Raw genomic sequence first — 20,296 nt, forward strand, 5'->3', positions numbered from 1 at the left:
AGGCTCGCAAAGCAATGGGCAAGAGAATAGGATTTCCCAGTAGCAATCGACAGAAAAGGAGGTTCTTGATTTCAACCATATCGTCCAATAGCTGGTCAACTTCGTCTGCAGCAACGGGGCAGATCCGATCCGACGTGACTTCTGGCTTCTCAGGTGTACCTTTGATTAACAAAGACGCACCCTCAAGTGTAGCCCCTTCAATAAGTCGAGTACGCATTTCTTCACGGGTTTCGATATTTTCGACATTCGGATCAGAGTTTCCAGTACTCTTTTGGCCAAGCGTTGATTTAGTCTCCGTCCCGGAAGGGGGAGGAGTGCCTTTCCGTTTTTTGCTTTTCCTTTTATTCTTAGAAGAGGCGGTAAGAGGGATTTCCTTTGAAGTTGCTGCGTGGTCTTCTTGGGTGAAGGGTAAAGCTGTAACATTACTCTGAACATCATAGTCATTATCTAGCCCCTCTGGCACTGCGACATTCCCCTTGGCAATTTCCAGTGGGTGTGCTTCCGTTAGCCAAAGGAAATGCTCGATCAAACTAACATAAGTGCCACGTTCATTGTCGAGTACATCTTCAATCGGATCCCAGGATTCTGCATCTTGTGCAAGCCGCTCCTCGTACGCCTTTTGAAGAAAATCATCTTGTTTTTTCTGCTGTTCTTTTAGACGTAGTTCACGCATACGCCGATCAACTTCTTTCACTTGCCTCCTGAAGAGCGCAGCCTCTCGCTTAACCTTCCTCCTCTCATTCTCGCGCATTTTATCTTCCTCCTGCTGGCATTCCATCGTCCATTGGAACCACTTGCGTTTCTTATAGAGGACCTCTGCTGTTCTGCGAGTGACCCTTTCCAAAGCCGTGGCAACAGTTAGCTTTTGCTGTAAAAGTGTGTCTAGATATTTCTGGTGGCCGTAGTCCATGGCCTGCGCGTAGAAATGGCTATGATGAAGTTTTCGAGCTTTGATCACGCGGTCAAGTAAATGATATGTTTTCAACAGGTGGTCGTGGATTTCTGACAGCACACTCTCATTCCCAAGGTCTTCAAAGAAGTCATTGGCAAGTTTTGCCGATCTTTTGGCCAGTTGTTCGTGAGGGCAGGAACGAAGTTCGTCCAATTTTGCATTCCTATTTTTGTAGCCCATATAAAGACCTATACATATATCGTCTCAGATGGATCATTGTAATATGATTATCTTTTGCTTAACGCGGATCACAACATACCACGACACTGCCAGGAGTGAAACGCACAAAACAAGCCGTTAGATGATGTTGCAAGTGCCTTGCAGGGCTTCTCATCCACAAGACTCAGCGCGCTGCATTTCTTGTTACCGTTGCCCACGGAAGCAGACTGCTCAAGATCTGTATTTAGGGTGGACATAGTGAGCGATATCCCATTACCAGATGCAGGCTGTCCGGTGAGCGGAAGAAAGTAAAACGAGGGAGTCAATACAAAAAACCCAGCAAGATGGATAAGATGTAGGAATACATGTACAAAATCGATATATTGAATACAAATTGCAATAAACAGCAGGAAACGAGAGAATTATATCACAGCCCCGGTATCTGGACTCCACTATGTCTGGGATATTTGTTGAGGCTGAAGAGAGGGGTGCCACCAGGTGGGATCGTCCAGTCCCGTGACATAGTAGTCCCTCGCTCGAGTCTTGACAGAAACCGACAAGCGTTATGTGCTCAAGGTGGACATATAAGCAGTACATGGTACACATGGACAGCCGTCAAGCGTGATGCCTATACCCTTCAGGACTCTGCCAATGGCCACTCGGTCCATGTCTGCTGCCAGGCAATGGTCTGCAATGGTCTGCAATGCAAAGAGTGGAACACCTCTGATGTCTTCGCCCAGCTTGCTGCAAGCAGACAAACTCAATGCCGCGAAGGGCAAGTCCTTCGTATCAGTAGTGGAAGCAATCAAGTGGTTCTATCAATGGCAGGCCCATCCAGAGGACCATCATAAGCTCACAGTTATCACTCACTGAGGGTAAGAATCGGGCAACTAACCTTAAGGGTAGCCCGAGTATGCTAAGATAAAGTACGGAGTACAGAGTCCTAGTTAGTAACATTTTACTGTGTCTTCAACGGAATTTCTCTCTTCCCTGGTAAGGCCCTGGATTGTGTGCGTGGCAGCCGGATATATACTATTCACCAGTGAACTCCTCTGGCCTGGACTCCAAGTCCATCTCATGACGTCATTGGTTAGGTGTTGGTTTCACAACCAGCCTCCACTCTCTTCAAATCCGCAAAAATGGATTTCGCAGGCTGTTAACTCGTAAAGCAAACTAGTAGTTATTGAGATCTTTCTTATAAGAGTGTGTATATTAAACTGGAGCAGCCGAAGCAAGGCTAACACGTCCCAAGGTTCCGGATAACTCTATTTTCTCAGATATAGCATTCACCTTACCCTTGGTAGCTCAGCGATGACGATGATGTCGGGATTTTCATGAGGAGCAAGGAACTCTGCCCTACTTCTACGTAGCAATGATGTATGACGAATTTGACCTCCAAACCTGACATTGTCTTCGTTGCCAACTGCCCGGATTTGCCTCCCTCGGTTTCAAATTATATATATCTCTCTTATCATCAAGCGCCAACCTTTTTATGCAACTATTCTCCTATCTTTTTTTGACTTGTACGGTACCATTTTCAAGTATCTATTCCATCATTTCCCTGAAGATTGGATATCGACAGTACGTACGTCCGCCATGATTAAGCCAACCAAAATTGACACCTTCCGTTCCTCGTCTACGATCAGCCCGATCCCGACTATTATCCCAAACGAGCCAATATATCAAGAAATAAGCGCCACGGGCTATCGGACATTATGGTAGGTCTGCTTCGCGAAGGTGAAAATATAGAAGAGAGCAAAACAGATATCCTAATGGGTTTACTAGGGTGGTCGCGATCCTCATGCTGTTGTCCTCGCTCATTTTCTATATCCTAGCTTCGCGAGTCCCTGTTGTAGGTTTCATTTAAATAAACCGATTTGCATAGTTGGATACCCACCTAACAACATCACTTAAAGCAAAAACGCCTATTCCATGTACTGGCCTCGCTGGTGGCGACCGTATCCTTCCTCGCTTATTTTGCCATGGCCACAGGGGGTGGGAAGGCGTATAACCATGCAATTATCCACGAACATCACAAAAACGCGCCTGATACCATCCAACACATTTACCGTGAGGTATACTGGGTCCGATATGTGAACTGGGGCTTGACATTTCCCATGATCCTCATCATCCTGGTTCTCTTAGCCGGAATGAACGGAGCAAGCCTTCTGATCTCCATCGTGGCCAATCTTGTCATGAATATAGCCGGTGCCATTAGCGCATATGGAGGGCACAGCGGGCGGAAATGGGCGTGGTATACGATTTCTTGTTTGGCCTATCTCACGATCGTGTACCAAGTCGGATTCAACGGCCGCAGGGCAGTTGCGTCAAAGGACAACAGAAGAAAAACCCTGTTTGGGTCGCTCTCTAGCCTTGCGACGATTGTTTTGCTGGCCTACCTAATGTAAGTGGACAACGAGGAACATCACGTCCTTGTGATGAAATGAGATAGGTATTGATGTCTTTTCAGAGTCTGGGCTGCTTCTTCGAACGCTCGTCGAATGAGCATTGATGGAGAGGTCATTTTCTACGCCATTTTGGATCTTCTCGTTCAGGGGCTTTTCGGGTACTGGCTCCTCATTTCCCACAATAGCATGTCAACCTAGTAAGTCAATCCCTAACTTGTGCCGGTGTCGCGTATGGGACTTACACTCCCGCACAGTTCTTTGAATATGGATGGATTCTGGGCTAGCGGCATCGGAACCGAAGGAAACATTCGGATTGGCAATGGAGAGGAATCCTAAACACAGTATTTTATGGACGTAAAGCAGCCAACCATTCATCCATTGGATTTGGCCAAACGAACGTTATTCACGGATGATGTCTGAAATCTCTCAGTAAACTCAAGATGGCCATCAGGTGTTTTCACGGGCAGGGTCAGTTTCCAACAGTGTTACCCAATCATCTGTTTTATCGGTTGCGGTTTTGGCAATTTGGAAGTCATCTATCATATCATAAAAGTGGGTTTTGTGAGCAGCATTTCATGAGCATTGTGTGTCCATTGGAGGATCTATGAACTATGTGTCTTTTTGTTAAGGTACCGTCCGAAAATTGCTGATATAGGTACTTAAATCATGTCGAATTGAATAGTAACTAGTTAATGACAAGAAGGATATGAAAAAAATATTTGAGGTTGGCCGCTGTGATCCAGAGGGGATTAGTCAGCTCTTGGCCTTCTTCCACGACGAAAACAACCTCATCCTGTCCTTCTTGACTTGCTCCCCCAGGTCTTTATTGCATAGTTTGTTCCCATCTCTTTGTTTAATCTTACCCTTACCCGTATACTCTGCAGCTGCTGTGTGTCTGGCAGCGCACTTCGGACTGGCCACAGGCGCGCGGGGATTCGGGTATGAGAAGTTCGGCGTGGCGATGCTGGCCTCCTTGTGCAGTACCACCGCCATTGATTTCCCACTTTCTGCTCCTGCTCCTATGTTTGATACTTTTGCCATTGTTGTTGCTTTTGCTGTAGCTGCTGAGCAATTTGCTTGTTTGTTATCTGCTACCTTCTTCACCTTCGAACCACAATCTACCCGCTTGATTTCCCCGTAGTTGACCCGTTTAGCAACAATGGCTTGCTCAGATAAAATTTTCGGCCAGGAGACAACAACTTGCTCTCGCATCCTCTCCGGCAGCGCAAAGCCTGCATCGACGCAGTTGTTCTTGAAGTTGATCAGACGGAGGCGGTGCGGGTTAAAGAGATGAAAAGGGTCCGCGTCAACGACGAAGCCGGTCAGGGAGAGTTTGACCACCGGCAGGAGGTGGAGGGTACTTCCCATCTGAGCCGCGCGAGCTTTTGCATGCACAATAGAATATTTGTCTAGGTATTCGCCTATGCCTGCTCGGCGGTGGAGAATACCCTGTCCCTCGTCACCACTAAAAAGGGTCCTCTTTAGTTTAGAAAGTCTCCCTCTAGGCCTTTGGAGGTAGAGCTCTTTGAAGTGCGGGTGATTACTTACTAATATGAGCTTCTCTCCGCCTCGGGCTTGCTGCGTTGAATCCAGCCCCCTTTGATATATGGCCAGCTGGAAAATGCGCGTCGGATGCACGGCTCCAACATCATTTCCAGCTCCAAAGTCTCAAGGCCGGGATTCAGCCAGGCAACCTGCCAGATGTACTTTTGGTATGATTGGCTCATGCCTGTAAGCCTTAGGAAACGCAATTTGCGGAAGCTGCAGAGCGGTCCCATGGCTTCGAGTGGGAGTATGCCATCATCATCATCGTTGGAGGCAACGATCTCATACTCGTCGCCGAAGGGGTTAACCATTTCCCCATCAACTTTTTCCTTCCGCCTCTCGTTTCCGTTGTCTTTCGTTCTATTTTTCTCATTCATCTGATCCTTCATTCTCTCCTTGTTTCCTTCCTTCTCTATTTTCATACCTTCTGTTACAACCGGCCAGAAAAGGTCAAGATGTAGCGAGTGGCAGCTCAACTCAAGCTGATTCCAATCCTCACCACCCCTGAACAACAAGTAGCCGGGATTTTTGCTACAATAACCACAACTGAGATGACGTACTGGAGCGTTCGTAGCCTCACCCGAGATTGTAGCACGGGGAAAGTGGCTCAAAGAGTACAACGACGTTCCTTGGTTTCCAGTTCTACCAGTCATACGTTTTTTACTACCGCTTCTGCTCCCAAACACAGAGCGCAGAAGCCCAACGCTGCTGCAATTGATACTACCCTGATCTTCATCACCCTCATCATAATCGCGGCGTTGATTACGAACATGAATATCCCGGGCGATTTTCTTCGTTGGAGCCGGCTTGGACTCTTTTTGTTCTGACATCATATCTGTGGATGCTGACAGTACCGGTTTGCTAACGACAATGTCTAAGTTACACCTAGCACCGAGTTTGAGGCTTAAGCATGGTGGAACGTCACTCATGCTACAGCGCCGCTGCTTCTTAGAAGTCAAGGTTGAAGTTGAAATTAATTTCGGTACTGTTCGGCTGTTGTTTCTCTCCGGGCTTGTCTTCACATCCACTTCGTCCGAAAGGGAGATTTTGCTCCACGGGAAGGGCAGCAGCGAGCTTGTTGCAACTTCGTTGTATGCCAATTAGTACCTTGGGAGGTATGTATATGTATTTGAGGAGCAGGGGAGGAAAAATGGGTGTTGTACTTGTATGTTAAATTCAGGGGACTGTTTATGAATTGAATACATACGCGACTGTCTCCCGGTTTTTGTACCTTCTGCTACCACTTTGCCTCCTCCTCTATCTCTAGCTTTATGTTTAACTTGAGCCCCAGGATCGAAGCGGGCTCTGTTTTCTTTCTCCTCGTCATTCTCCTCGTCGCTCGAGATGTGAAGGAAACTTTCACCTGAACCGTACCAAGTCATGCTTATTGAAGGCCTTTTCTGTGCTGCCTATGTTCGTCGTGATGCTTCAATGCCTAATCGATGTAACGCGCAAGTTAAACAGGGGATATGTCAAGACAGAGAATATTTCATTGAGCTAAGCCGAGTTGCAAGGAAGTACATGCATGGGGGATGGCAGGGTGAATGGTGAAGGTGTTGCTACAGTGACTTCTGGCGTGTTGTTATTCTGTCACCAAGAGAGGTGGAGAGAAATTCTGTCTGTGTGCATTTCATTCTTGTAAGAATACCATAAAAGTACTCGATGTTTGATCCCCGTTATGCAGAATATATAGGCGAATCCGTCCGCAATGGCACAAAAAGCTATTTTATTTATAGGAAGAAGCCCTATATACATTGTGCAGCATTCTGTACCTCTACATGACCAGCGGAGCTTGGATTTAGGAGCCTACATTCCTATCTTCGCAGCTAACGCTTTCAAAAAGTACATCGCTCCGCGTAATGAAAGCGTGCGCTTGCAACTCGCTACAATTTTTACATCTTCTTGTCTTAACCTCCTGAAGAAACAAAGATATCGCCCTGTCTGTATTCCTATTTAGGAATCCAGAGTTTTGAGAGCGTGGTGCTGTAGCCGCGTGGAATGAGGTGTGAGGAGTTGAACGTACGTGTTGTAGGCTATCAGGGGATGAAAGGATCCTTTCTTCTACTAACCTTGAAAAAAAAAATGATAATGTTTGGCTCAAACGGGCAAACGATGACCCCTTAAAAGACCTTAACTCTGTTTCCCACAAAACCCCACACGATTATTTGTTGGGATGTGAAGCTTAACCAAGTTGAGTTGTTTTGTTTTACTTATTCATTCATTGACGGTTTCGGGTTTCTAGGAAATATGCCGTGGAAATGCCTATTTCCTACATATATACTCTGATGCGTCCCGCAAGAAATTGTGATGGAATTGCACCCAGCTATGTTCGTGTGTAGTATGTCAATAAGCAGATGAAATCATTTATTCATCCTATGAAAAAATGGTGGTTTTGCTAAGTTTATTTTATCCACGCCTTGAAATTTTGATTTGATTCAATTGACAAGAAAAATGGTTATGAATCCGTAATATGAAATAACAAAGAACAATAAAACAAAGCACAAAAAAAGAAACGCTTAATACTTCTTCCCCTCTCTCAGCACATCAGCATACTCGTCCAGTGGACTTCTGATTAGCTTCGTCTCCTTCCACAGGTTCGGGGTGAGGAAGCCGTAAGTATTCGCAACGGCAACGAAGGTGGCTTTGAGGGTATTTTCGAGGGTTTTGGTGGAGCCGGAGGAGGAGGTATAGATATCTTGGACACCGGCAAGCTGAAGAAGGCGCTTGACGGCGGGGGAGGCGACAAGGCCTGTACCGCGCGGGGCGGGAATCAACTATTTCATATACATGAGTAACTTTCATAGGTGTATGACGTATTTTACCCCAAAATTTGACGTGATTCAAGATATGGAAAACATACCCGAACAGTGACGGAACCGCACTTTCCGCTCTCCTTTGTAGGGAGCGAGTGAGGCTCACCGAGGTTGGAGCCCCAGTATCCTCTGCGGACGGGAAGTACGGAGAGCTTCGCGATGATGATGGCGGCGCGGATGGCAGTGGCTACTTCTTTCGAAGTCTTGATTCCGAGGCCAACATGGCCTTCCGAGTCGCCAATGACGACGATGGCCTTGAATCGTGTACGTTGACCAGCACGGGTCTGCTTCTGGACTGGTTTGATCTATATATGCACATCATTGGATTAGCTCCTAATCCATTGAAAACCCTTTTACCTCCGCATAATCCAAATCCCTCTCCCCAGCCGTATGCATATATTGAACATCCTCCCTAGAGTTAATATAGTAAATGGATATGTTTACCTTCATAACCTCATCCTTCAGCTTGGGCAGGAAAAAATCGACGATCTGATATTCCTTGATAGGCAGGGAATGCAGGTAGATCTGCTCCATGCTGCTAATCTTTCCGGCCTTAACGAGACGACCGAGCTTGGTGACAGGCTGCCATTCCTTCTCGTCGCTTTTGGGTCCGCGACGACCACGACGTCCACGGCCTCGCTCACCAGCACGGTCGCCGCGCGAACCGAAACCTCCACGGGCAGCACCACGGGGAGCATCAGCCATGATTGGTGAAATGAAGCTGGATCTTCGACCGAACAAACGGAAGAATTGGAAGGATGGCGTGAGTTGGTGATGGTGGGGAATTGGATTGCCGTTGGTCTCGTCGTCGTCGTCTTCGCCGTTGTCAACTTTCCCTTCTCCTTCTCACAAAAAGGTGTGACGCTGAGTCAGCTCCACTAAGCGAGGGGGAAGAGCTCGAGAAAGCCCTACACCCTAAGCCCTAAGCCCTAAACAGAGCTGTTTTTGGATGCTGATCGTGTAATATACAAGCTTAGTCACTTGCCAAGATCTTCAAGCTCACCTGCCGCATGCGGAAATTCGGAGCTCCATAGCAGAGTTGCTGCAGGAGCGAGCTTTGGGACGGATTCCGGCGTGTGGAGGACGCATCGGGGATGATTACAACTGTGGCATAGATTGCTGATAGATTGCTGATTTCACGCCACTGTTTGCCTGTCTGTCTCTACCCAATTGTCCATTTATCATGCTCCATTGGTAAGTGTTGTTTTCTGCCGATACTTTTACCCTTGTGGCCATGAAACCCATGCTGATAGCATCAGGTATCACGTTCAATTAGCAAGGCGGCCGTTGATTACCCAGAGTATTGGGAGCGCGGTAGGTCCAAATAGGTCTATATCTCCAATTCTCTCTTCTCTTCTCTTCGAGTTTGGAGTTGACTCTTGACTTCTCCAGATCCTCTTTGGTGCTGGAGATGTCCTTGCCCAGCAGCTGGTAGACAAGGTCGGCCTCGAGCACCACGACTATGCCCGCACTGGAAGAATGGCCCTGTACGGCGGTGGTAAGCCTGCATTCTTTCTTCTATTTCTCTCCTCCATGCTCCGATCTGTCAATTGCACGTGCTCATCAATTACAGCGATCTTCGGCCCCGGCGCCACAACCTGGTACAAATTCATGGAGCGGAACATTGTCCTGCGCAGTCCCAAGCTTACCCTCACAGCCCGCGTCTGTGGCGACCAGCTCCTCTTCGCTCCAACACACATGTTTCTCTTCCTCTCATCCATGTCCATCATGGAAGGCAACGATCCGTTGGAGAAGTTGAGAACCAGCTACTGGTCCGGTTACAAGGCCAACCTGATGATCTGGCCGTGGGTGCAGGCGGTCAACTTCACCCTGGTCCCGCTGCAGCATCGTGTGCTGGTGGTGAATCTTGTTAGCTTGGGTATGTGATATTTTCGCCCATCCAAGCTGTTAATATTGCGCCCTGGATCCATGGAATATTCTCTTCGGCTAATAGAACAAATAGGTTGGAATTGTATCCTGAGCGTCATCAACAGCCGGAAATAGGATTGTTTTTCACTTTGCATTCCTGCTGGGAGAGGCTATATATATTCAATCTTAGTTGGCTTGCATCACTTTTTGGGTTGAGACAGGTTTTGTTCTCATTCGATATCTTTGGGCTGGCCGGCTAGGTGGGAGATATGGATTGTCCATTTTACTGCTATTGCATAGGCGTCAGTACTTTCTCTTTGTCCTGATCTAACTACCATGTACCTAATTCCCTTTTTGTAATTCCAGTTTAAGACATTTGCATTATGTATCTACTTAGAACAGGTGAAAACATCAGATAACCTGAGATTCTACTTTTTAGGTATATACCAAATAATGATTTGATCAACTCTGTAGTCTGTCAGTTGCAGTAAAATCTAAAAATACTTATGATGTTTTTTCCCCACGTATTTAAATAGCTATTCACGTCTTCTCAGTTCTATCTGGATTGTTCTGTGTAAATGCTGGTGAAAAGTTGGCGAATGTGTTGCTCAAAATCGTTTGCTTGCCGAACTCTCTCTGTTTCATTTTTTATTCAATGTAAAAAATTCATCCTCGATAACCCTGACCAACAACCACATCTCAACAACGACGGCTCTCAAACCCACCAATCTTCCCACATCTTAATCTAGCCCTCTTTATTTAACTATTGACTGTACCTGGCGCAGGCCGTTTTCTTTTCTATACTCTAATCCTCTTCATCCTGCTATTATTGCTACGTTCTGTGGTGTTTCCAAAGCCCTCTCCTCCGTCGTCGAGCCTTCCTCACATCCTTTTCCTCTTGATTTATCTTTTTATTTTCTCTCCTCATCAATTTATTTTCACTTCTACTTCTTCACCTCTCGGGATACTTCATTCCATAGACATCCTCCATCCAGCTCTTCCTGCGCCCACTGGTAACTCACTCTCCTTACCTTGGCCCTCTGCTCTTCACATCACCACCATGGCCACAACGGCAGAGAACGGGATCACGGTTCCCAAACCCGCAAACGACGAGAACGCAGCCCCTGACATCGCTAGCGCTCAGACAAAGCTGGGCGATACTGTTACCGTGTTTCATGACCCTAACAACTTCAACGTCAAACACCCGCTGATGCATGAGTGGACGCTGTGGTTTACGAAGCCGCCAAGCGGGAAGGTAATTTTATACACTGTTATTTTCTCAGAAACTATCGGGTGCACTATGTTAATTATGCTTCGTTCAGGGCGACAACTGGAACGAGCTCCTGAAAGAGGTTGTGACATTTAATTCTGTCGAAGAATTCTGGGGCATCTACGTGAGTTGCTAGAAAATAAGAGTGGTTGAACTCATCGCATGCCCCTAACAAATATTTCTGCAGAACAATATCAGCCCCACGTCCGAACTAGGTCTGAAAGCCGACTACCACCTCTTTAAAAAGGGTGTCCGTCCCGAATGGGAAGACCAGCAAAACAAACATGGCGGGAAATGGTCGTACTCCTTCCGCGACAAGAAGAACGTCCCCATCGATGACCTCTGGCTACACGCCCAGCTCGCCGCCATCGGTGAAACCCTCGAAAATGACAATGACAACGAGGTTATGGGCGTCGTCGTAAACGTGCGCAAGGGATTTTATAGAATCGGCCTATGGACGCGGACAGTTGGCAAGAGCACCCCCGAGGGTCGCCCAGCGGAAAAAGGCAAGGAGATTCTGCATAACATCGGAAGGAAGTTTAAGGAGGTGTTACGGCTGAAGGAGGAGGAGATCTTGGAGTTTTCAGGACATACGGATAGTGCGCATGCCGGAAGTACGAGGGCGAAGGCGAAGTTCACTGTCTGACGTGCGACCGTTAGGCGGTTTTTATGTTTTATGGAAGAGAGACTGGGGCAAATCATTATAGAAATGAGAGCATGATATTATTGCCTAATGTTTTTCTGTGATATGGGATGGGATTGGAGGAACATGTGGGCCACTCTCACTAAATGAAAGAAACAGGGGCAGACAGTGCAGAGCATGGCGTGGTTTGAATACTACGCAAATGCAAAATACTGTTGACTCCCCCTCCGCTGTTCCATCCGCCATCTTCTATGCGCATCTCCGGCAAACGATGGCCTGAACACGCTTCCACGACGTCGTCTTTAACAGATACTATCATTCTATACTTTACTGTGTCTTCTAGATGACTGTGCATGGTAATGATTACTCCATCCCAACCCCAGTCCAATCCGACATCATCGTTCCTCTATGCTTAATTCGAAATTGATAATATTGCCTTTCCCCCCCGCTCCGTTTCCCTTGGTTTCTATTGCGCTAATAAAAACAGCCGCTTCCAGTTGTCATTTACTGTTTTATGTATTTCCAGCTTGTCCTTTTCCCTCGTCCCATCCTTTTTTTATCTGGTGTAGTGTTTCTAACTTTTCGTGGCCTTCCCATCCATTAATAGCGTGATACATATTTATTACATATGTTAGAAGATAATAGCTAACTAACATGCATGGGAAAATGGCTTAATTGATATCTATATTGTGAAATCAATCACCAACTGCGTCGTTCTATTCTCTTATAGCGGTTGCTTGAATAAGCTGGGTATATAGGTAGCTACTTTGGCGACCAGACAACTCGCTACAAACCGAGCCAGCCATTCAATCTAGACTGTAAAACACTAACTAACCTATAATAGCCAACATGGAAGTCAGAAATCAACGTCTACCACCGAAATTTATTTGTGGATGTGCATGGCTGAAAGGTCGAGATGTGTGTAGTTGGCGAGCAGCTCGTGCAGCTCCGTCTCCGACGGGGAAAAAGGGAATCAACTTCAACAATAAGTCTATGCGTAAACATTGTAGATGTTCATCGCGGCGGAGAGGAGAGATGAAAAGGAACAAGTGCACCATTTCCACATTAAGTATTATAATACAAAGCGTACATATCCAAAGCTGAACAAGGCTGTTGTGAAAGGGGGTCCCCTCGCGTTTACATTAGTTTGTCTATCCATCTAGCTCATCCATCCAACAATGGATCCGTGAAACGTAATAGTGGTGTGTATCGTATTATACAACCTAGTTAACCAGTGCAGGCAGGGCGTGCTACAAGAGAATCGCATACACTTTTATCCCATCCCGTAACGGGCAAAACCGGAGGAAAACCATAGCTTCAAGTTAGGACTCCAGCAAATCCGCGAATACTAATTTCGCCAGTGATTTTTTGTTGACTGTTATTTCATATAGGCCAATCAGTCAGCCATTCGCACTCATTCCTATCCTTCGCTGTAAATGACCTGAGAACATTACGTACCTTTCCCCATTGCATTCCGCGGCAGCCCATCCTTCAATGTCCGCATCTCCGACGGAATCTTATACGCCGCTAGCTTTCCTTTAAGCGCGCGACGCATATCCATAATACCCCATGTTTTCCCCCCGCGACCGGTATTTGCAAAATCAGGGCTGAGGACGAGGACGACCCCAACCTTTTGGCCCCATTTGCGCGAGGGGACGGCTAGGACGGCTGCTTCTGCGACTTGGGGTCTTTGGAACTGTTAGTACGTAACAATTTGCTAATAGTTTTAAAGGGGGTCGGGGGCACATACAAGGTCAATAACTCCCGCTCAATCTCCAACGCGCTAACCTTCTCACCACCCGTTTTAATGATATCCACGCTCGTACGGCCTTGGATGAAATACAACGGACCCCGGCACCACTCCTGCCCCTCACGTCTCACACCAGCGGTAGCAACATGTCTGCGCACAGCCACATCGCCGGTTTTAAACCAACGGCCCCCTCCATCTTCATCCTCCGTGAACTCTTCCCTCGTAGCCTTCTCGTTCCTCCAATACTCCTTGAAGACTGTCGGCCCTCGCAGTTGGATCTCCCCTACTCTCTCGCGCCCAGTCGCGTCAATCTCTTCACCTGGCATGATGACCTCATTCGCATCCGCGTCGAAGAGTCTGCATTCGACGTAGGGGAGAGGCCAGCCGACACTGTTGTCGACGCGGTCGGCGAAATTCAAACCACAGCTGAGCGCCATGCCGACTTCGGTCATCCCATAGCGTTCTAGGAGGACGTTTCCGTGACTCAGCTCTGTCCACGCAGTCTTTGTGGGGGTTGGTAGAGCAGCAGATCCGGATATGTTCAGCCGGAGGTTAATGGGGGAGATGGCAGTTTGTGTTGCTTGTTGAATTTTCGTTGGGAGGGATTTGTGAGTTGATAGGAGCCGGTTGTATATTGTCGGGACGGCGGTTAGGAATGTGATTTTCTCCTTATTTGGTTCCGTAGGAATGCTGCTGGCCTTGCTTGGTGGAATGAAAGGGGCCCCCAGTCTCTTCCAGACTGCGGTTGGGTTGAACGGGAACAGGAACTCGATAGACGAACCCGCTAATAATGGAGCAAGAATGGCATTGACCACGCCATGGATGTGGTGGAGGGGCATCAAATGGAGCAGTCGGTCGTCGGGGGAGTATTCCCATGCCTCAACCAAGGACTGGGTTTGCGCTGATAGGGCAGATTGCGGGAGGAAGACTCCTTTCTATCATGCGTGCGTTAACATGTAAAGATTCCAGTATCCGTATCCCGCCAAAACTACTTACCGGCCTATTCGTAGTCCCCGACGTATACAGCATCATTCCACCTCGCGGGTCCAACATACCTTGAAAGCGCAATTGTGTAACTGGATCCGCACCCATTTCGATCTCGTCAAGTATTCTAAGTAGTATAGTATGCTCCGGATCCATCTGGACAAGTTCCTGAGCTTTCTTACTATATTTCTCCGTCGCCAGTAATAGACCAGCCTGCGAATTGTCCAAGATATATCTCAACTCGCCAGAGGGAAAGCTTGGTGAGAGAGGCAGTGCGATACCGTCGCAGGCAAGGATGGAGAGAAGAGCCACTGAGGTTTCGAAAATATCAGCATAATCCAACCCTCAATCAATAACAAGCAGTATCAATATATATACATGCATCAAAGGATTGAGTATGCAACAGTACCCACGTAGTCATAACCATTCTCTGCCAAAAATGCCACGGGCGAACCTTGCAAATCTACATTTTTGGGGAGTGCACCCGAACATTGCAGCAGGTTTTTTTGGGAGCGTAAGACATCGCCAATTAAGCTACCATAGGTGAAGGACCGGCCGGAGGCACTGTGGACGATGGCAATTGACTTCGGATCGTGGTGGTGTAGAGCGCGAAAGATGGGTAGGTCAGGGAGGGTAGATGCGAGGCGGGTTTGGAAGCAGCAACCGTAAGAGAGATAGAAGCTGGGTGCAGGACTCAAAAAGCAGCGGTAGGATGCGTGAGTGAGAGATATTAGGCTGCGTGAGGTGAGCATGTTGGAGGTTGCGAAAGGTAAGTATGCGGAGGAGAGGTTCAGCCATGCCACAATGGCGGGCAAAGAGGAATCGGACTATTGGGAGATGATGTATGTTTGTAGGCCAACCAGAGACATTAACGCCATTCTCCTTCGATATAGTAAGAATTTTTTTGAGCTTGCGTCGAGAAGAATGAGACGAATTGGTGGTGGGGAGGTTGAAAAGAGTTCCTCGCAAGCAAGGGCTAGGCCGAGACTAAATAAATAATCATGAATAAATTGCAGCGAAGGTTTGATACTCGACTTCTTCCCGCAATCAACAATCCTGGATCCTCCGTTTTTATTATCTCCTTATCCGGTTGAAACAATTCACACGTATACTCATACGTAAAGCCAATGCTCCGTTCCATTCTCCCGCGCCAGAATCATTTTCTGCTGCTGCAACTCCGCTCCATCTCCAGTGCATCAATGTCGGCTACGCCTGTGGAAGACGCCATCCGCGCGAAGGTATTCAATATATATTTGTCAAATCAGGACAAGGGACCTAACGATAACCAAATCTCACCGAATTCTAGCTCCAACAAACCTTACAACCTTCCACCCTCATAATCCGCAATGACTCTAAACTCCACGCCCACCACGAGCCTATGCGCGGGAACACATCGACAGAGACGCATTTCCAGTAAAGCCATGTCTAACTACCATTTTAAAGCCCCTCACTCGCAAGATCCGTGATTCTAATACTATATATCCCACATCCAACAGCATAACAGTAACTTCACCCTCGTTCGCATCCAAGACGCAAGCCGCACGACATCGCATGGTCTACGCTGCGCTGAAGGAGGAGTTGGCACGGGAGGGGGGGATTCATGCGTTACAGTTGAAAACGCGGACGGCGGAGGAGGAGGCGAGGGACCAGGTGAGGGAGACTAAGGAGAAGGAGGTTGAGACGGAGTGAGCTGTGTATTGGTTGAACTGATTATTGGAGGCAAGTAAGCATACGTTTAAAGGTGGGGGCGGGGCTGCAATATTTATCTGGAGGTAAAGCGTTGCCGGCTTAATTGTAATAGTAGAACAGAAAGGTATATCATATGAATTACTTTAAATGAAGAAACTACACTCTAGAGCTTGGAACTCTGTGCAATTATGTGTTCCCACGAGGTTCTTTTGCCTGCTTTGCGAAAAGAAACAGAAATTATGTCAAGCGCGGTGTATTCGAAGAGTAAAAAAATAGAAATTGATAGCTCGATTGGTATAATATGATCCGACAGGAATTATACATATAATCCGGAAGGTAGCAAATGGTAAATACAAAGGAGGTGTCTAATCCAATGGGTGCAGGCGAATACGAACAAGAGATCAGGGGAACAAACAGCAACAAAAAGAAGGGAGTAAAACCGAATGGGGAAGGACGCGCGGGACAGAAGCTCCGATGATGTCATGAACAAAGTAGAATGGGATATTACTATATAGGTATTTAGTTAGTCTTGTGAACACGATCGAAACCGTGTCATATAATGCGTAGACTTCCCTTCTTCGCTTTTTAGCCAGGCAAGTCGTTCTGTTCAAGATGGAATAAACAAAACCAAATGGAGCAACGAAAATATAAATAAAATGAAAGCCTTCAAAAATGAGGATTAAAAAATTAATTAGACAAACAGGTATAAAGAAACGGGATAGTGTCTGTGTACAGGGTAAGCGAAAAATCAAGGGGAGAAAACGCGAAACAGAGATAAGTAAATTAGACAACAGTCACAGTACAACAGTAGAAAAAGGGTTTCAAAGTGGGGTGTGGAAATACGCCACAGCTGAACAATTTAAAAGTTTTTTTTTTTCAAAAAAAAAAAGACGAAAAGTGTTGGTCATTGGCCAGAAACTGAATTTGAGGGCTTCCAATCCCAAAGCCACAAAGATACTAGCATGGGACTATGGGGAGGAAGGATACCGGAAGACCTCGAGAATGTGGGTTGGGAACGACGGAGGGGGTATTGACTTGAAAGAGAAAAGAATGACGATCCTATAAGAGTGAAGAAGAGTGGTTAGAACACAAATTTTCAGTCACAGTACCGTTTCGCGGTTGGCTTGAGGGAAGAAGTCAACGCGGGAAGTGAGGGAGGACTCACTCGACCAGAGTCAGAGCGTGGAATTAAAGTTCAAGAGGTGGGGAGCAAGGTGGAGTAAGAGTGTATCCGCAGAACTTCCACGGACTGGAAGAAGACAACAACGGCTGGCAGGGGAGCAGACAATACGAGCTTATTTGCCGCTGCTCTTGCTGCCGCCAGGTCCAACCGTGAAATAGATCGCAAAAAAAAGTACGAGCACAAGAATAATGAGAACTGTACCAGATGGGCATTAGTGAGTTGGTCAAGACGGGATTTCAAAGTATATATATCCATTAAAAAAGATCGTACTCACCTACTATGCCCAGACAAATCCACTTCTTCTTGTTGCGAGCCCTTGCCTTCTTGATAGCACCGCCGATTTCCTCATTACCCTTTGTGATATTATTATGGATCTGTTCGGTCTGATCATCGATTCGTTCAACAGCGGCTTCCTGCTGGATGACAATAGCATCGAGATCCTGGAACATCTGCGATAGTTCCAGCAGGTCGCGTTCGATCTTCAGGATCTCGTCGTGTCTGGCACGCACCATCTGTGAAACTTTCTGTGCATCGCCGCGTCGGTCGCTTTGCATAAGCTGTGATAGAAGGAGAAAGATGAAGATTAGTATATGTAGTCTGGCTGGTCTTCCAAAGGGCGATCATCTTGATGCCTGACTTTTTGCAACAGGGTTGGTGCTAGGTACTTACAGCCTGGCTGAATATTTGTTGTTGCGATGGGTCCTGGACAGCTTCTTTTACCTCCTCATCAGTAGCATCAGGACGCACAATTCGGTACTGTCTTGCCATTTGCGCCTCCAAGTCCTTGCGGAAATCAGACTGTACGGCATGGAAATTTGTAATGGCGGACTTTAGCTTCCGCTCGACCCTTCCGATCTGAGCGCTGTTGATGCTCTCCCCGGAACCAGGAGTCTGTTTTATGCCCTTCAAGCGTTGGACCAGATTCTGGTAAAGGCGTTTCGCATCGTTGGCTAATCCGTCTGCCTGCGAACGAATGGCATTCTCACGGGTGGGATCCGCATCTGTGAGCAGACGTCGGTACAAGCCTTGGATCTGCTCGATGTACCTCTCTACCTCATCGATACCCTGTTCAATATCTTTACATTGGTTTAGGATCGCACGCTTGTCGTTTGGTTCATCATAGCCTCCTTGGATTGGCGGGTCATATTGAGACATTTCTAGACCGCAGAACGGATTAATACTTCTAGTTTCCATAACACGTATGGTTCGAAAAGTGGAGGGGATGTATCAATAATAGGAACCCATGATGGAGAGAGGACAGCGTACCGTATCGACCGGTACCCGCTTCGACATCGTTATTGTATCTATTGTCTTGTCGAGAGCTGTACGGATCATATTGGCCATAGCCTTGGCCGCCGTAGTTATTATTATACTGTCAGATGCAACACAACCCCCATTGAGGTTCGACATTAGCGGGATAGACTTTGTAAGGAGAACCAGGGGTTCGCAGCACGATATGCAGGAAGTGGAGAGGTTGGTAGAACATAGGAGAACGCCAGCCGCATGACGGCAGGCTAAGACTCACACTCATGATGGCGGCAAAACAACGTTGAGCAGAATATGGCTGGATAGATGTTTTTCAATTGTCGATGCGATGGATAAAATGGCCGCTCAAAGAGGAATATTTTGAGTTGGTGAGTGCTGGTGGTGGGAGAGATTAAATAGGGTGGGAAATACGGAAGTAGAGATTCGTCTCAAAAAAAAGAAAAGGGGGTACACGGGACGAGAATGCGAGGCACAACCTAGAAAAGCAGAACAAGCGGGAAGAGGAGAATACACAGATATAAAAGGGACGAGTAAGACAGTCGAAGAGGACCAGGGAACAGAGTTGAAGAGACGAAGAGGCGAAGAATTGGAGTTTTGAAGTCGAAATTGACGCAGGAAGGGGAGGCTCAGTTGGGGTTAGCCTACAGGAGGCCTTAGTCAGCGACAGGTGACACAGGAGATACCTAGTCATGTATGGAGATTTGGCCGGTATCTTAGGTATCCGCTATGTTCCTCGGCCTAGGGGCGGGACACGACGGGAATCGTCCTGCATATTTGATTATCATTTCTGCTTTTGCTGAGCCGGCGCAATAACCATCCAGATAGACACAAACAGACATCTTACAATCGCCTCTCTGCATCCCAAACCTCAAACCGACTAACAATTAACTCAAAGATTCTTGCTTCACCTAACCACTTTCGCCGTCGTCTCGTCTACCAGAAATTCCAGGCCTGAAACAGTCAAGGCGGCAGACATAATATCCTGTGATGCCGGCTGTTTCCACTGCGTCACGCTCACTGATGCTGCATATAGCATACTCCGATTCCTTGGATCTATGTGCTCCATGTTGGCCAGCTTATTGCATCGGGTAATGCGAGAGCAGCAATAATCCCCGCATCCCATCCCTCCATAAATCTCAGCCACAGCCCTCTATGCTCTGTACGGAGTACCAAGATCACCCACCTCCCTAGATCAAAATCGAACTGCTACCCGCAAGGCTATCAAACGAGGGGGCTTTCGTCAATGGTGGCGCGTTTTGGGGCGCTGCGCTGGCTGGTCAAAGGCCAATTTGGCTCCAAATTCAATCCACCCAGGCTCAGGCTCCAAAATTCTTTGCCAGGTTAACCGCCGTTAGCCTTTTTCAAAAAAAAAAAAGCAGTTGCATGATCCGTCCTGCCGGCCACTAATATCCCTTATAAAAATAGCTCTGTCAGAACACTTGCATCTGGCTCGCACTAGTGATATGGACGTTGCCAACGCGTTCGTCCAGTCAAGCGAAACCAACTACCAACATCATCAGCGAACGGATCTGCCACCATGTTGTTGTTTGTAGATATGAAAAGGATCAGAAAATCTGAAACGTACCTACTGTCATAATGTGGAAGGTTCGCCTTCATGTAACCGAAAAATAAGGAATCTGCCAACAAAAAAGAAAAGAAACAGGACAGGGGGAAACACAGAAAGGGACAAAGCTGGATGGGCGATTAAGTGAACCAAACCCCATATCCATAGCCAGACTAAAGCCCCGTAGTTGCCGAGCAGTAT

General features: G+C 47.1%; 9 protein-coding genes across 9 annotated transcripts; 5 read left to right on the top strand and 4 right to left on the bottom strand.

Annotated features, from left to right (window-relative positions):
- Positions 1 to 1,565: 1,565 nt before the first annotated feature.
- Positions 1,566 to 1,962, top strand: HCBG_07306 (uncharacterized protein; the record flags this gene model as incomplete). Its single annotated transcript, XM_045434355.1, has 2 exons — positions 1,566 to 1,609; positions 1,662 to 1,962. 2 exons carry the CDS (start codon positions 1,566 to 1,568, stop codon positions 1,960 to 1,962), a joined length of 345 nt encoding a protein of 114 aa, XP_045285146.1.
- Positions 1,963 to 2,707: 745 nt separating this feature from the next.
- HCBG_07307 (opsin) lies at positions 2,708 to 3,855 on the top strand (the record flags this gene model as incomplete). The annotated part of the gene is made up of 5 exons (XM_045434356.1): positions 2,708 to 2,829; positions 2,897 to 2,963; positions 3,028 to 3,515; positions 3,582 to 3,716; positions 3,774 to 3,855. 5 exons carry the CDS (start codon positions 2,708 to 2,710, stop codon positions 3,853 to 3,855), a joined length of 894 nt encoding a protein of 297 aa, XP_045285147.1.
- Positions 3,856 to 4,272: 417 nt separating this feature from the next.
- HCBG_07308 (uncharacterized protein) lies at positions 4,273 to 5,993 on the bottom strand (the record flags this gene model as incomplete). The annotated part of the gene is made up of 2 exons (XM_045434357.1): positions 4,273 to 4,984; positions 5,068 to 5,993. The coding sequence occupies 2 exons, from the start codon at positions 5,991 to 5,993 to the stop codon at positions 4,273 to 4,275; spliced, it is 1,638 nt and encodes a 545-aa protein (XP_045285148.1).
- Positions 5,994 to 7,262: 1,269 nt separating this feature from the next.
- On the bottom strand, positions 7,263 to 8,697 carry HCBG_07309 (ribosomal protein S5; the record flags this gene model as incomplete). Its single annotated transcript, XM_045434358.1, has 3 exons — positions 7,263 to 7,838; positions 7,925 to 8,182; positions 8,322 to 8,697. 3 exons carry the CDS (start codon positions 8,580 to 8,582, stop codon positions 7,581 to 7,583), a joined length of 777 nt encoding a protein of 258 aa, XP_045285149.1.
- Positions 8,698 to 8,850: 153 nt separating this feature from the next.
- On the top strand, positions 8,851 to 10,171 carry HCBG_07310 (uncharacterized protein; the record flags this gene model as incomplete). Its single annotated transcript, XM_045434359.1, has 5 exons — positions 8,851 to 9,071; positions 9,137 to 9,191; positions 9,270 to 9,375; positions 9,451 to 9,756; positions 9,841 to 10,171. The coding sequence occupies 5 exons, from the start codon at positions 9,061 to 9,063 to the stop codon at positions 9,879 to 9,881; spliced, it is 519 nt and encodes a 172-aa protein (XP_045285150.1).
- A 533-nt stretch (positions 10,172 to 10,704) lies between these two features.
- Positions 10,705 to 12,102, top strand: HCBG_07311 (cap binding protein; the record flags this gene model as incomplete). The annotated part of the gene is made up of 3 exons (XM_045434360.1): positions 10,705 to 11,001; positions 11,069 to 11,140; positions 11,204 to 12,102. The coding sequence occupies 3 exons, from the start codon at positions 10,807 to 10,809 to the stop codon at positions 11,660 to 11,662; spliced, it is 726 nt and encodes a 241-aa protein (XP_045285151.1).
- An 879-nt stretch (positions 12,103 to 12,981) lies between these two features.
- Positions 12,982 to 15,145, bottom strand: HCBG_07312 (coenzyme a synthetase; the record flags this gene model as incomplete). The annotated part of the gene is made up of 5 exons (XM_045434361.1): positions 12,982 to 13,034; positions 13,118 to 13,347; positions 13,410 to 14,344; positions 14,406 to 14,737; positions 14,803 to 15,145. The coding sequence occupies 5 exons, from the start codon at positions 15,143 to 15,145 to the stop codon at positions 12,982 to 12,984; spliced, it is 1,893 nt and encodes a 630-aa protein (XP_045285152.1).
- A 375-nt stretch (positions 15,146 to 15,520) lies between these two features.
- HCBG_07313 (BolA domain-containing protein) lies at positions 15,521 to 16,082 on the top strand (the record flags this gene model as incomplete). The annotated part of the gene is made up of 3 exons (XM_045434362.1): positions 15,521 to 15,631; positions 15,700 to 15,806; positions 15,890 to 16,082. The coding sequence occupies 3 exons, from the start codon at positions 15,521 to 15,523 to the stop codon at positions 16,080 to 16,082; spliced, it is 411 nt and encodes a 136-aa protein (XP_045285153.1).
- A 1,437-nt stretch (positions 16,083 to 17,519) lies between these two features.
- On the bottom strand, positions 17,520 to 19,507 carry HCBG_07314 (uncharacterized protein; the record flags this gene model as incomplete). Its single annotated transcript, XM_045434363.1, has 5 exons — positions 17,520 to 17,822; positions 17,935 to 18,422; positions 18,532 to 18,637; positions 19,043 to 19,172; positions 19,440 to 19,507. 5 exons carry the CDS (start codon positions 19,505 to 19,507, stop codon positions 17,520 to 17,522), a joined length of 1,095 nt encoding a protein of 364 aa, XP_045285154.1.
- Positions 19,508 to 20,296: the final 789 nt, after the last annotated feature.

Source organism: Histoplasma capsulatum, assembly GCF_000150115.1.
Source record: "Histoplasma capsulatum G186AR genomic scaffold supercont2.11, whole genome shotgun sequence".
Taxonomy (NCBI): Eukaryota; Fungi; Ascomycota; class Eurotiomycetes; order Onygenales; family Ajellomycetaceae; genus Histoplasma; species Histoplasma capsulatum.